The 14,671-nt window shown below is 45.8% G+C and overlaps 1 protein-coding gene across 1 annotated transcript in view; it reads right to left on the reverse strand.

Moving 5' to 3' along the window:
- UST (uronyl 2-sulfotransferase) overlaps window positions 1–2,694 on the reverse strand; it is a 262,801-nt gene extending 260,107 nt beyond the window's left edge. The window contains exon 1 of the mRNA XM_080663571.1: window positions 2,056–2,694. Coding sequence (XP_080519697.1) covers window positions 2,056–2,302 — 247 coding nt within the window. The 5' untranslated portion in view covers window positions 2,303–2,694. The remainder of the gene's footprint in view (window positions 1–2,055) is intronic.
- Between the last annotated feature and the right edge of the window lie 11,977 nt (window positions 2,695–14,671).

The following is a 14,671-nucleotide window of genomic DNA, read 5'->3' on the forward strand; positions in this document are numbered from 1 at the left end:
CTGAGGGAATGCTGTGGATTCACCCTTCTACCGACTGAGCCCAAATTTATAAGGACTCATTTTATGAAATATATGATGAAAGCACTACATTCTAGATAGCACATGGATTTGACTTTCAAAGGGTTAATGTGATCGATATTGAAGTTTCTTGATTATACCATCAATGGTGGCTTTGTTCCTTCCTCCTCCCAGATTTGTCCATCCCCAACAGGCGTATCAGAACCATAACACGTGAGGAGCTGAGTGGTGTGAGACAATCTAGTTCAGCCCCTATTTTTACCTGAAAAACTTGAGGCCTAGGAAGTTTGAGCACTCTGCCCAAAAGTGCTCTCAAGGGCACTAAACACGGTATTCCCCATCCTCCGTATTTTCCCTATACCATCGGCCTCCACATTTTGCTTAAAAGGAACTTGTAAGAATTCATTATCAGATTTTACACAGAGAAAGACCCCTCAGCTTCAAGCGCATTCCTTCCCAAAGCCGGTTAACAGTGATTGTTATTGGCAAAAATATAACCTTTGTAGCACTAGCAGGTGTCTGTGAGCCAATGAAGCTATGAAACTCCACAACACAGAACTCTGGGAAAGAAGTGGTTTGACTCCCTAATAAAAGTGTGTATTACCCCAAATCCTCTAAAAAACCAGATGCTCAAGACTGTACTCTGGAAATCTATTTGGACAATATTTTCCTTGAATTTCCCCTAAAGCATCTTGCAAAACCATAGCTCCCGAAAGTGTCTACTGAAATGGAAGCTGAGCTTCTCCACATGGCAAGAGCTTTATTTTATCTGCCTTTACATTTCAAAAAGCTCTAACATCTGTCACTTTGCTGAAGTGTGGGGTTTTGTTTTTGGTTTTTTTTTTTTCCTTCAAAAACGGTGTACTATCCAGACATGTGGCTTCGGCGACCAAGTGACTTTGGTGGGTGAGTGTAGGAGCCGGAGTCCTTGGCCCATTACCGTCCCAGCGCTTCAGCGGTTTCCCCTCGCTGGCGTAGGCAGATGCCGGATGTTTGCGGGTGGCTCCGGTTTATCACCTTGCAGGTCTGCAACAAGCCGGAGCCCTACCAGCCTCGCCCCGCTTCCCCGCAAGCCCTCTCCGGCCACAGACATGGGAGAGATTTGCATCCAGCCTGGGCCAAAGCACTCAGCCAGCGCTGCGCCTGGTCCGCGCGGGACAGGGTGCTGCGGGTCACGCCCTCTCTCTGGAGCCGCTCATCTCTCTCTTTGCACACCCCCTTCCTCACCTCTGCTAAAAAATAGACAGCCTCCCTCCTGATAAACCAACCACACACACACACACACACACACACACACACACACACACACCCCACACACAAGTTGGGCTTGAAACACAGGGCTCATCTGATCAGATCGACACCGCTGGCCTGGCTGACCCGCGCCCTCGGACAGCCCAGACCTCGGGGCACAGCCCGCTCCCCACGTCCCAGTAGCTGCGGGCCACGGGGTGAGGAGGGGCTGCCCAAGGACAAGCCAGTTCAGGAACAGCTCTGGGCCTGAAACTGCCCCCGGGTCACCCGAACCAGCGGCAGGAGAAGAATTTGCGGGCAGAATTCGCAGAACCCCACCACCTGGAGCTAAACCCGCCCGCACCACCCGGAGGATAGAACTACGATCAGGACCGGACTATGTCACCACAATGCCCGGGATGGGCTGTTCCTTCCCCTCGCGTCTCCCCGCACAGCCAGGACAGAATACACACTCTCTGGCACACACCCACAAACACGCGCCTGCACTCCGCCCCTGATGTGGTGGCGGAGGCGTGGGAAGGTATGCAGCGCCCCACCCTGGGGTACCTGCCCGCGGGTCAACCCACACGGCCAGCCGCGCAGGAGAGAGCGGACGCCCCGGGCCGCAGCGCCAATGCTCCCGTGCGTCCCACCTGGACAGCCTCGCGGGTCCCACCTGGACAGCCTCGCGGGGGCGGGCGGGGAGCAAGCATCCAAAGTCCCCGGCGCGTCCCCAGTTCCCCCTCCCTACACCCCCGCACAACTTGGCGCGGCCGGGCGACCCTCGTGCCTGCCTCGGTTCCTTACCCAAATACTGCCGCAGGTCGAGCAGGAAGCGAGGGGGTCCCCCGCTGAGCTGATAGAAGAGGGAGCCCAGGCAGAAGACCAGCAGGGTGGCCATGCAGAAACCGTAGTCCCGGAGCGAGAAGCGCAGGAAAGGAAGCTGGGAGACCCAGCGCTTCCAGCTGCCCAGGCAGGGAGGGGCGCCCCCCGCAGGGGCCCCATGGGGCCAGGGATCCGCGCCGCCGCCGGGATGCTGCTGCTGCTTCTTCATCGCCTGCTCCGCCGCCTCGCACAGTCTGCCCGCGCCAGGAAAAGGTCACCCATCCGCCTGCGAGGAGCAGAGCCCGGCCGGCCGGCTGCACATGGGCAGGGCCGCGCGGAGGGCAGCCCGGGTGGGGGCGGGGAGGGGCCGAAGTTGCCGGGCTCAGGAGACTTTCCTCGGCATGGTCCCCGCCGCCGCGGCCCGAGCGGCCGAGGTGCCCGGCCCCGGCTCGGGGGCACTGCCCGCGCCCGGCCCGCTAGCGCCCCCGCGCCCCGTGTCCCGCCGCGCCTCGGGCTCGCTCGCGGCCGCTGGGGCTCGCCTCCAGCGCCAGCGTGGACCCCCCGGCTTTGTGTCTGTCGGTTTCGGCGTGTTTTGTCCCGGTTCAGGCTCCTCTGAAAAACGGCAGGGAGGAACGAGAGGCGGACACCAGCCCCTCGCTCCACCTCCTTGACAGGGGTTTTCCTCCTTCTCCTCCCCTTTCTCCCTCCGGCTCTCCGCAGCCCTCTCTCCTCCCTCGTCCCTCCCTCTCTCCACTCGGGTCTCCGGGTTTCTCTCCGGTGTCACGTTACTGCCTCTGCCTGGGGAGGGGCGGGGGGCGCGGCGATTATTCGCAACAAGGAAGAAAGTTTCTGGGTGTTTTTTCCTTCCCCCTTTCTCTACGATCTGGCCTCAGTTCCTGCGCCACCAGCGACCTCTTGGGGGCCCCGCTGACTTCCCTCTCGTAAACAGTCGCGGGCAGGAAGAAGCACGACTCCTTTTACTGTGCATTTCATTTCCGAAGCTTGGTCCTCCCTCTGCGTCCCGCGCTGTTCACCAGCGGCCGACAAAAGGTGCGGGGATGGAGATTCAAGACTTTGCTGAGATGGTAAAAGAGCAAGTGGTGTAAATTAGATTTCAACGCGCCGCATGGGGCCAGGCTTTCGCCGGGACTCCTGGAGCAGAAACAGCTTCCTTCTCGCTTGTTCCTCGTGCTGCAGCTGCTCTTCCACGGTAGCGACCAGAGAGACACAAGGGTGCGGGGTACAGAGCGACTCAACGAGGTCGTGCCGCCAGCAGATGCGAAGGGGAAAGACCCTACACTCCCACTTCATCGCTGCCTCCCTTCCCTCCAAGGGAAGGAAACTCCTGGACCCGGGCAGAAAGGCAGCATCAGCTACAGCTCAGCGGATGGGAATGGGTGATGCCAGAAAGGGCTGCCCTCAGCAGCCACACTTCTGGTAGGAATAATTTACTGCTCTACACAGAAGCTGTCGCACCTGAGGCTTTAGTGACTTGCCCAAGGCCACAGGAGCAATCCGGTTGGGAGCTGCATTCACACCTGTTTGAGCCTGAAGCTCCCTATACTGACCACAACACAGAACTGTCACCCAGCCAGGGCCCTTTTGTCTCACGATTGCAGGGCGATTTAGAGGATGAGATATAACTCATTCAGCCCAGGCCACAGTGAGAAACGGAAACCTCAACTTTTGATGCCTGTCATCTCTCTCTCCCTACTCACTCTACTGTACACTCCAGTAGCTGACAGCCAGATTGAAAGAAGAACCAGGAGTCAGGGACCACTGTAACTCTATGACCGTCCTGAAAACCTTTATAAAGTCGGGTAGCTGAAACATTTTCAACGGAAAATGAAGGAATAGGACCCTGAGGTCAAAAGCTGAAAATTTAAGAATAATTTGGTTGAACCAAAACCCATATGTGAGGTATCTCTGGTTCCTGATTTGAAAGCAGTGAAGAGACACATAGATAGTAAGCTGCAGCCCTGGCCAGTTTGGCTCAGTGGATAGAGCATCGGCCTGCGGACTCAAGGGTCCCAGGTTCAATTCCGGTCAAGGGCATGTACCTTGGTTGCGGGCTCATACCCAGTGGGGAGTGTGCAGGAGGCAGCTGATCGATGTTTCTAGCTCTCTATCCCTCTCCCTTCCTCTCTGTTAAAAAAAAAAAAATCAATAAGATAGTAAGCTGCAGAGACTTATAAATGAAGCGGGCAGTGTCACACACATATCCACAAGTGCAGGCACACAAATTCTACTTCCCAGTTTTATGTTGCCCTACCTAGCCCACTTTCTCACCGAAAATCCTAGAGTGTTAATGATTTGCCACACATTTATTGCATGAATCAGAGATTTAGATTAACACACATTATAGAAATGTGAAAGCCCCTGAGGGAATTAAGCCAATCAGTCATTGCTCATTAATGTGAATTAAAACACTGAGTAGCCAGAAAAGGCTCCCCATTAATAATTTTTGAGTTAATGAAGAGGGACTACAATATGGGAGGATCAAAGCAATTTCCATAATATTTTAAGACCACCTTTGGCAAATTGGACCTGTACTGAGGCCTGGCCCCATAATGTGAGTGTTTTTCATTAGAAAATAATATGCAAGATCCTCTGGGCTCAAAAGGACACCCCCCCCCCCCACCTCCACGTCTAGAGACTTCTCTCACAGAATGCACTGAGAAACCTCCTATTCATTCTCCTAAGGACAGAAATCTGAGCAACCATGAGGTTATAAAAAGAAGAGAGGAAACAAACATCTCAAAATAAAAGTATGGGAATAAAAGTTTGCTTTTTTTTTTTTCTTATCCTCACCCTAGGATATGATGTTTTTATTTATTTTTTCATTGATTCTAAAGAGAGAGGAAGTGAGAGGGAGAGAGAGACATATGGATAGGTTGCCTCCTGCATGCACCCCCACTGGGGATCAAGCCCGAAACCCAGGCTTATGCCCTGACCCGTAACTCAAAATAACAATGGCTTAAACAAAACGAAAGTGCAAACAAGTCCAGAAATAGGCAATCCAGAGTTCATGAGCCATCTCCAGCTCCCATCAGGGACCCACTGGAGCGTTCTGTTGTACCCAGCATGTGGCTTCCATTGTAAAGGTCACCTCATGATTCACTGGGGCCCTCGGAGTTCCAGCCATTCTGTTTATGTTCCAGCTGGCAACAGGGGAAAGCAATAGAGGGAAAGAAAACTTCCTCCCAGCAGCGTAGGTTCTTTTTAAACTGTGTTCCAGAAATGCCTCAACCGTCTTCTTAGAGGTCTTTGGCCAAGCGATAGTCACCTGCCTACGTTCAGTTGGAAGGGAGGACCAGGAAATAGAGATTTCAGCTGGGTACATTGCTGCCACCCGAAAATCAGGATGCTATTCCTGACGTAAGAAAGGACAGGCAACTATCACGTGGCGATCAGCAGTCCCTGCCAGTCCTCCTTCCTGCTCCCAGCCTTTCCCTCTACATTCCGTTTCTTGTTTCTCTCACAGCAGCCGGAATTGTAATTCCTCTGCTCGCAACTTGTCAGTGGGTCTTGACGTACTTAAAGGAAAAGCCAAAGTCCCTCTGGTGCCCTCCAAATGAGTTATATCTCATCCTCTAATCACCCTGCAATCGTGAGACAAAAGGGCCCTGGCTGGGTGACAGTTCTGTGTAGTGGTCAGTATGGGGAGCTTCAGGCTCAAACAGGTCTGAATGCAGCTCCCAACCGGATTGCTCCTGTGGCCTTGGGCAAGTCACTAAAGCCTCAGGTGTGACAGCTTCTGTGTAGAGCAGTAAATTATTCCTACCAGAAGTGTGGCTGCCGAGGGCAGCCCTTTCCGGCATCACCCATTCCCATCCGCTGAGCTGTAGCTGATGCTGCCTTTCTGCCCAGGTCCAGGCCCTTTGTGATCTGGCTCCAGTGTCAATCTGACCTCATCTCCCGTCTCTTTTCCCTTCTCATCTTGCCCCGTTGTACCTCACACAGACAAAACTTGCCCCTCCATCAGGACCTTTGCATTTGTGGTCTCCTCTGCCTGCGAAGTTCTTTTCCCATATTTCCAGTGTTTGTCCGGTGACTTCCTGCCAGTTTCGGTCCAATATTATCTCGTCAAAAGACTCTCCCCTGACTACTCCATACGTAGTGCATGCCCGCACCTACGTTCTTTATTCCCTTGGCCATCTTCCATTTTCTCCATAGAACCTACCACAACCTGAAATGTGAGCAATTTTTATTTGATGTGTATCTCTCCTCACTAGGAAACAAGCATCAGGAGAGCCGTGATTTTGTCTCCTTCCTTCACTACTTTTTCCCCAGCACCTAGGACAATGCTGAAAGGTAGTTATCACTCAGGGGATCAAATCTCATTGCTCTGTGATTCAAGGTGCCCTGCATCTTGCTAGAACATTCAATGATCATCACAGGGATTGTTTGACGTTAAATATATATATTTATTAAAAGAAAATGAATGAATCCTTCACCCACTCCATGAACCCTAGTCTAATTAGAAACTCAGCTAATCCCTGTGTTATAAAAGCCTCAAAAATTGTAAAAGGAATATGAATCCAGGGGTTTGCCTGGTGTTACCATTCACCTTTGCAGAAGTGTCCTTATCTTCAGGATTGTTGCTCATTTCAGGGATTGAGGCACTCACTCTCCTGGAAAACCAAGCTCTCTCAGCTGTAGATCACAAGGCTGTGCTCAAACCCTCTTCTTCTACTGCGTGGCTAAAAGTAAGGCTGTTTCAGGGAAGTGTTTCAGTTGGGTGCCCACATTGCAATGATGGTAAATCACAAACCACCCTGATCTGTTTCTCTGCCTTGGAATTGTGAGTCAGGTGAGAGAATAGGTTTTAAAATAAAGATTAAAACATCACTTGTTTCCAGTCTTATGGATCCCTGGTCATTGTGTCTATGGGAACGTGGTCTTAGGTTCTCGGTAGGCTCCCCAGAGTGCATCCTAAACAGACCTACCCGCACATGAAGAACAAGAGGTGCTCTCCACCCATGCACCCGTGTTATCCCGCCCCCCCCCCTCTTAAGGAGACAAGATGTATAAATAAGCAAGCAAGCAAATAAAGAAAGCATTAAACAAAGGGCTTTTAAATCTTAAATGTTTTGTAATAAATAACAATTACTAAACTATTAGTTAAAATTACTATGTTCCTAGCATCTAATCACTTTACATGAATTAAGCCTTTTAATCCTCACAACAATCTCATGCTGTAGGCACTATTATTTTCCTCATTTTACACTTGAGGAAACAGACTATAAGGATAATGGATTTCAACTAAGGGAAACCTAGTGGGGGAAGGCTTCCTAGAAGAGATGGTACATGAGCTGGATTGTAGGATGAGTAGGATTTAGTTGCCCAGAGGGAATTCCAAGTAATGAGAACTGACTGAGAAAGAGTGCAAATACTTGTCTGGCAGACAATGGCTGAGCCTGCCCAGAGATGCATCATTGCTAAGAATGGGGGACTCCAACCACAGGAACCAACTGGAGTTTTCCCAAAGGTTCTTTAAAGATTCGCTCCTTTGTGCCAGTGCCTGTCAGCCCCTTAGCTCTTAGCAAGGGTTAAGCAAAAATCCTTGATTCTATTTTAATTAAACGGATGCTGCAGAGAAAACAATATTAATATAGGAAGTACACAAAAGACAGACATGGCTTAGTTTTTGCAGGAAAAAAACCATTGATCCAAAATGATACTGTTAAGGGCAGACACTGTTTCATAGCCCTAACGTTACACAGAGCAAGTTTAATTGCTGCAACTTGGTGGAATCTTCCAACCCTGAGAAAAGTGAGGGCCCACAACAGGTATTTTTCTTTCTACAGTGAATTTTCTTTAAAAGTCTTTGTTTGGCCGAAAGCGGTTTGGCTCGGTGGATAGAGCGTCGGCCTGCGGACTGAGGGGTCCCGGGTTCGATTCCGGTCAAGGGCATGTACCTTGGTTGTGGGCACATCCCCGGTGGGGGGTGTGCAGGGAGCAGCTGATCGATGTTTCTCTCTCATCGATGTTTCTGACTCTCTATCTCTCTCCCTTCCTCTCTGTAAAAAATAAATAAAATATATTTTTAAAAAAATAAATAAAAGTCTTTGTTTAGTCTACATAAAAAGTCTAAAAACATTCCGTTGGTTTACAACTAAAGACAAAAACCTTCTTAATATTGAATGTCGAACTTAATAGATAAGAACTCTGTCACTTTTACAGTGTGGATTGCTGTTTGGTCTGTATTTTTAAAGCTCTTGGCAGTAGAAATGAGCACTAACTTTAGAGTCGATTGTCTGTCTGATTTATTTTTCACCATGCTCTTATGAGGTTCTAAGTTGCATCTAATTATCTGCTTATGTTTTTTCACATAAAAATTCTTGACTATACTCTTAATCTATGCTAATAGAGTTTAAATTCAATATATCCTTTCAATCATGCAATAAGTATGCATTTAGCACTATTAGGTGCCTACCACTCTGCTAATTGCCACAAAGCAGAACAGAGAAGTGTAGGACCAGCTGTTCAGCCCTCGGAGAGTTTGCTCTTTGCCAGGGTTGTCATAGTGAATAAATTCGACAACAGTGCGAGGCAGTATGTAATTAATGCTAAACTGTTTGTTACACACTAACAAAATAACGCCATTCCAATCTTCAGAGAAATCAAATATTCAAGGCATCTCCAAAAGAAATGCCTCTTCTTTAATTTATAAAACTGTCTTCCAAATCTTTGTCCTTTGAGTGTGGAAGTGATTTTTAGATTTGTGAGTTACTCATAAGCAAGTCTGATGAATAAAGTAGACAATGAAATTGGTAATTATTTTTGGTCCAAGAGTGATGTGACTCTGAAGTCATGGTGATGATTTCCTTGTCCTTTAAGTTGATTGTATCTGATGCACATTATTGGTGGGGAGGAAGCCAGATGTCAGGCCAGGGAGATGGAGGGGTCTGCAAGGGGCAGGAACAGCATGGGAAAGTGGAAATTTACATGAGGCCTCTAAAGTCATTATTTCTATAACGAGTTGAATAATGCTTTTTTAAATGAATTTTGTGTAATGTTATGTTACTGGTCTATTATAAAATATGCCTGTTGCTCTTCATGCTGTTAAGCACAAATATGAATTCCAATATATTCATTTATCACAAAATACATTTTTGCCTTTAATTAGATCAGTGATTTGATTGACTCATCCGCCTTGCTTAAAAGGCATGAAAAGAAAGTAATAGAATGTTTTTTTAAATTATTCATCCAAATGAGTGTTGTCACCTTCAAATTGATATTTGTTTAAATTTCAAATGTATTGCTTAAAATAAAATTTAAAAATGACACTTTCTTTATTTCCTATAACTGACCACATCTTACTCCAGTGTCCCATTCCCTCAAGCGTGTGGGTTAGAGAGGGTGGGAATTGATCTAGCACAGCCTCTTTCCGGTTACACTAGGTGCCGCATGTGGCTCGCGAGCCGCAGTTTGCCGACCACTGCACTAGGTGCAATTAGTCACTTTGGGATCAGTACTCCATCAAATTCAAGGTGCAAACTCCCTGCAAAGGCCCCTCTCTTCCTGGCTAAGAGGGTTTCACGTTGGGAACATGTAGTGCTTCTAGAGGGAGGCACAGGTGCTGTGGCTCACAGACTGTTTTCAATGACCTGTGACTTCTGCTGCAGCCCCCAACAGGTGACATCTCCACCTGCTCTCTGCTTCTCATTGGTGTGGCTCCTAGCTTAGGGCCTGGATGGAACTGGATGTGAACAAAACCAACTCCATCTCTGTGTCCTGAATTTCATTTTTAAGTGTCATGCTTGACCTTCGAACAACCTCACTGTCCTTAGCAAGTGTATCAAAGCCTTCCAGTTGCTGATTATCTGAGTTCCTTAAAATGTAGCCATAAATTTTTTGTTAGTAATGGCCAGAATGGCATCACAACTGGTAATGCCAGTTGTATATCAAACTGGCAATAGTACGAATTATAAACAATCTCATCTATCACAAGACCGCCAAGAGGTATGGCCCCTGACACTGCTGCATTCTTTGTCCCTTTGTCTTCTCAATCACCAATACCTGAGTTATACTATTAAAAAGTACAGAACTGGAATCTGTATCGGAGAATAGTCTGCTCAGAATTTCTGGGTTGACTCTTCTGCTCTGACCTTACATTCCCATAGATAAATTCTCTATAATAAACGCTGTTATATTCCATGGAGTTTCCTGCTTCATTTGTCAGTCTTGCTACCTTCTCCTTAGAGTTGCCATTTGCCCCACCATGGGACAAATGGCCTCTGCTACAGTCTCCTCAGCATGTACAAAGTGACCGCCAGCTCTAATAACAGTCACCTTTTGTCGCCCCAGGAACTTTTCTGGATCTCACTGTGTCCTACGTGCCCAAGACAGACTTGAAGGACCATCTCAGACCCTCTGTGCTTAGAATGCTTCCTCAACCACTTCTAACCTCTGGCTACCTGGCCCTATGCCAGTCCAGTGATTTTCCAGGAGGACTAATATATCATGCATTGGTGTTCAGGAAATGAAAACAAGCCCCGCATCCCGGGGGTGCCAGTGCTAGCTGCTATAACAAAAATCTATAGGCTGGATGGCTTAAATCACACACATTTACTTCTCACAGTTCTGGAGACTGAAAGTCCAAGATCAAGGCCTCAGCAGATCCCGTGTCTGGTGAGAGCCTGATTCCTGGTTTGTATCCTCACATAGCAGAGAAAGGGGGCAGGAGGAGGAGAGGGTATGTTTCCAATCTCTTCTTCTTGTAAGGGCATTAATCCCATTCATGAGATTGACTAATCACCTCCAACAAGCTCCACTACAAAATATCAACACATTGAAGATTAGGGTTTCCACCTGTGAACAAACGTTCAGCCCATAGAAGCTCCAAATTATCTGTTTTGTTCTGTGTGTGTATAGTTTGTTTGTTTGTTTTTCAAACTTCCCTGAACAGTAGTATTTGGACTTGGAGTGAGACAGCCATGACCACGGTTTCTCATGACGTGCCTTTATTCTCTCTCTTTCTCTGCCCTCCTCCTCAATCCCCACAAACCTGAAGTGCTTTCTGTGTCAGTGTTAACAAAAGAGCCTCAGGGAAAGAAACTGGAAGGCCAGGGAAATATTTCAAACCACATCATCCTCATTATGCACCTTTGGACCTTTTATTTCTGAATTTCTGTTTGTGTTGGCAGTTTCAATGGTGAAAAGTACCGCCATCCTTCAAAGACTGATTTGATTTTTAGAGATAGCCAAAGAGTGTTTCAAGTCAAGTCTGTTGATAAAGTGGATGTAATTGTTGGTCAATAGACTAAGGCATTGATAGAAGAGAGTAAAGGGAAGCAAAAGAAAAAAAGAGGGAGGGAGGGAGGGAGAAAGGAAGGAAGGAAGGAAGGAAGGAAGGAAGGAAGGAAGGAAGGAAGGAAGGAAGGAAGGAAGGAAGGAAGAAAAGGAAGTGCAACTGGGGAGTTACCCTGGTATATGTGGCAGAAGTGAACTAAAAACAGTCAGCAGCTGGTAACATTTGTCCTTTCCTGAACAGTCTCTTGAAAGCCTACCTAACTAAATTATGCAACCTTGGGTTACATTTGCATGGAAGGACAGTACAAACCAGACATTCAGTGACCAACAAGTTGTTGCTTATATCTAAACTCTATGCAATGACATGACTTATGAAAACTTACCTTTTAACTTATATTTAAGGATAAATGTATTTAAACTCAAAAGTTGCCCTGCACAGCTATTCCCTAGGACTGGCCACTATGATATCATTGGCCACCTAAAGGCTCTATTAGAAATTGCTTGGTATTTCCTCTATTTTTTACAAATTCTAATATACCTCTGGTATAGAGAGAGTGAAAGGGGAAATGTTCACCAGTTGCTTTCTTGTTATTTTTAGTTGCCTTTTACTCAGCCATGTAATCACAGAATTGTATCTCTGGCCAGCCTTAATTCCTCATTTCCAAGATCCTTGTCAATTCACAATGCTAAGCTGGTACTTTCCTCATTTTAAAGGTCACTGTTTGGTGTTAATGTGTAAGAGCCGAAATTGATATAGAAATGATATCCCTTTTTTTTCTCCCTTCTTAACCATGTCATTAGTTCTTGTTCAATGGGCATGTCACATACCTTCCTGTCTTCTTAGAGAAAAATATTGCTCAAGCTTTGCAAAGTACTTTAGAACAGTTTTTTGAACAACAGCCAAAAACTGAACTGTGAAACTGGAGAGTCAGCTCTCCAGTCAAAAATCTTTATAGAATAAAGATGGTCAAGGTCATTTTAATAGATGGTTTAAGAAAATAATAGAGCTGGAAATATAATATTCCAGCCCTGCAAATTACTAGCTTTCTGACCTAAGGTCAAATACTTGTCCTCCTGGCACCTCAGTTTTCACTTCTGTAAAGAATGGATAATAAGGACTACACTCCTGGCCTCACACGGCTCTTGGATGAGACTTACCTGGTAGGAAACGAACATCACCAGCTAGCTGCCTCTCTCTCGGGGGCACTTGCAGTGGAGTGATCTAAGAAATTATCCTACCTAGGGAAACTGGACTTCAGAAGTTATAGCAGGGAAAAAATTTTTTTAAAGAGCAGACAATTTGGAGGAAGAATCATGGGTCTTGGACTTACCTGGGAAGTATGTGATCTTTGGAAAGTCACCTGAGTATGCTCTGAGCCTCATTGTCATATCCGTAGGATGTAGTAAAGCACCTAGCATTCAGTGATGAAATTAAATACAGTTTTACAGTGCTAGATACATGTAAGTTGGAAAACAAAAGATCCTTTTTCGAGCACAGTGAATGAGATAGAAAGAAGCAGGAGATGAAACTAGAGAGAAAAATGCCAGGTCATAAAAGTCCTTCCAAGGTAAAAAGATTTCAATGTTATTGTAGGTGTGATGGGAAGCCTTCAGAAGAATCAGAGAGGATGTAACCTCTCTGATTATTTTTAAATATTGCATTTTAAAATGTTGATCTTGCTGCTATTTGAAAAACTGGATATAGGTTTAAGGATGGTATCAATTGATAAATGATGGTGGCTTAGATTTCAACAATGGTGCAGGTGGTGAGAAGTGGTCTAATGTGGAGAGTGTGTGTGCATGTGTGTTCTGGGTTGGCTATAGAATGGCTATAGAAACATTTTTGAGATGATCTGCTATGTAGGGGAGCAGAGAAATAAGGAAATAGTTGGGAAGTCTCTCTTTGTCTGTCTCTCTGTCACTCTCTCTGTCTCCATTTTCCCCTCTTTCTTTTTTAAAGGTCGGAAATACTAGAGTTAGTGTGATGATGGAGATACTCAAGTAGAAAGGGATAAATGGTGATGCAAGAAAGACAGGATGGATCCAGAATTAAGGGGAGAGTTTGATTTGTAATAGGAGCAAAGACACTCTGACCATTAAGAAAGGGGGCACATGTTTGAAATTTACTGATGAAGAAATAAAGAAAGTCTTGTGTGGTAGTATCTATTTTATCAATGAAATATGAGGCAGCTGAGAGTGAAGATATGGGCAAGGGGAGAGGTAGGAGGTTTGAAAAAAGAGAGCATGCTGTGGCATGATTGTTTTGGAGAGTGAAAAACACACATTGGAAGAATTGCAATAGGATTGCTGAGTGGCTTTGAGATCATTGGAATGGATGGTTCTGAATTTAAAGTGAGTCTAGTCGGCACCAGTGTTGTGTTTTCCTGTGGCCCAGTTCAGTTATTTATATGCAGGTGCTGAGTAGGTGTTTAGTTGTGCTTAATCTTAGCTGGAGTTTTACTAGAGAAATGGGGAGAAGGCAGTGGTGTTAGTGTCTTTGCAAAGGAGGAGTATGATGTTGGACCCTGGAATCTAAACCAAGTGAGAAGAAAAATAATCAAATGAGGAGAACACTAATGCAGGTTTTGTGGGCCTAAAATTGATACAACTTGGGGGTCCCTCTTAAAGACAAGAATACAAAGTTAGGACTGCAGAATTGAGTAGAAGAGTTCATATTTAGAATGACAAAAGTAATTAGAAATTATGAATTTTATAAAGCTTATTGTGTTGGTTAATTTTATGTGTCGACTTTATTGGCTAAAAGATGCCAAGCAGGCAAAAATGTTATTTCTGGACATGTCTAAAGGTGTTACCGGATGAGATTAGCATTTGAATTGGTGAACTGAGTAAAGCAGATGGCTCTCTCCATCATGGATGAGCATCATCCAATTTGTGGAGGAACTGAATAGAACAAAAAGATGGAGAAGCGGCAAATTTGCTGTCTCTCTGCTTGAAGTGAGAGAGCATCTTGTCCTTCCCTTAGATATATACTGTATATATGTGGCATATGGCATATTGGTTCTATTTCTCTAGATAACCTTGACTAATATACTGGTAATTCCATAAACATAACATCCAGAGAATTTACAAAATATTTTTATGAATTCACCACCTGAAATACCACCATGATATTATTTTTCTTACATATTTTGGTTGCATAACCTTTAATCACCTCTTCATGTGACTACAATTTTGTAATACTTTGCTTTTTGTGCAGAAAATAGAAAGATAATTCAGCGCTTTCTCTAACATGGATGACTAAAAAACGTTTTTTGGTATCTGAGATACAAAAATCATGTGACATCACACACAGACACCCTGGCTCTTTGTAGTACAGCTA

The sequence above is a fragment of the Plecotus auritus genome, assembly GCF_963455305.1.
Source record: "Plecotus auritus genome assembly, chromosome: 4".
In the NCBI taxonomy this organism is placed as follows: Eukaryota; Metazoa; Chordata; class Mammalia; order Chiroptera; family Vespertilionidae; genus Plecotus; species Plecotus auritus.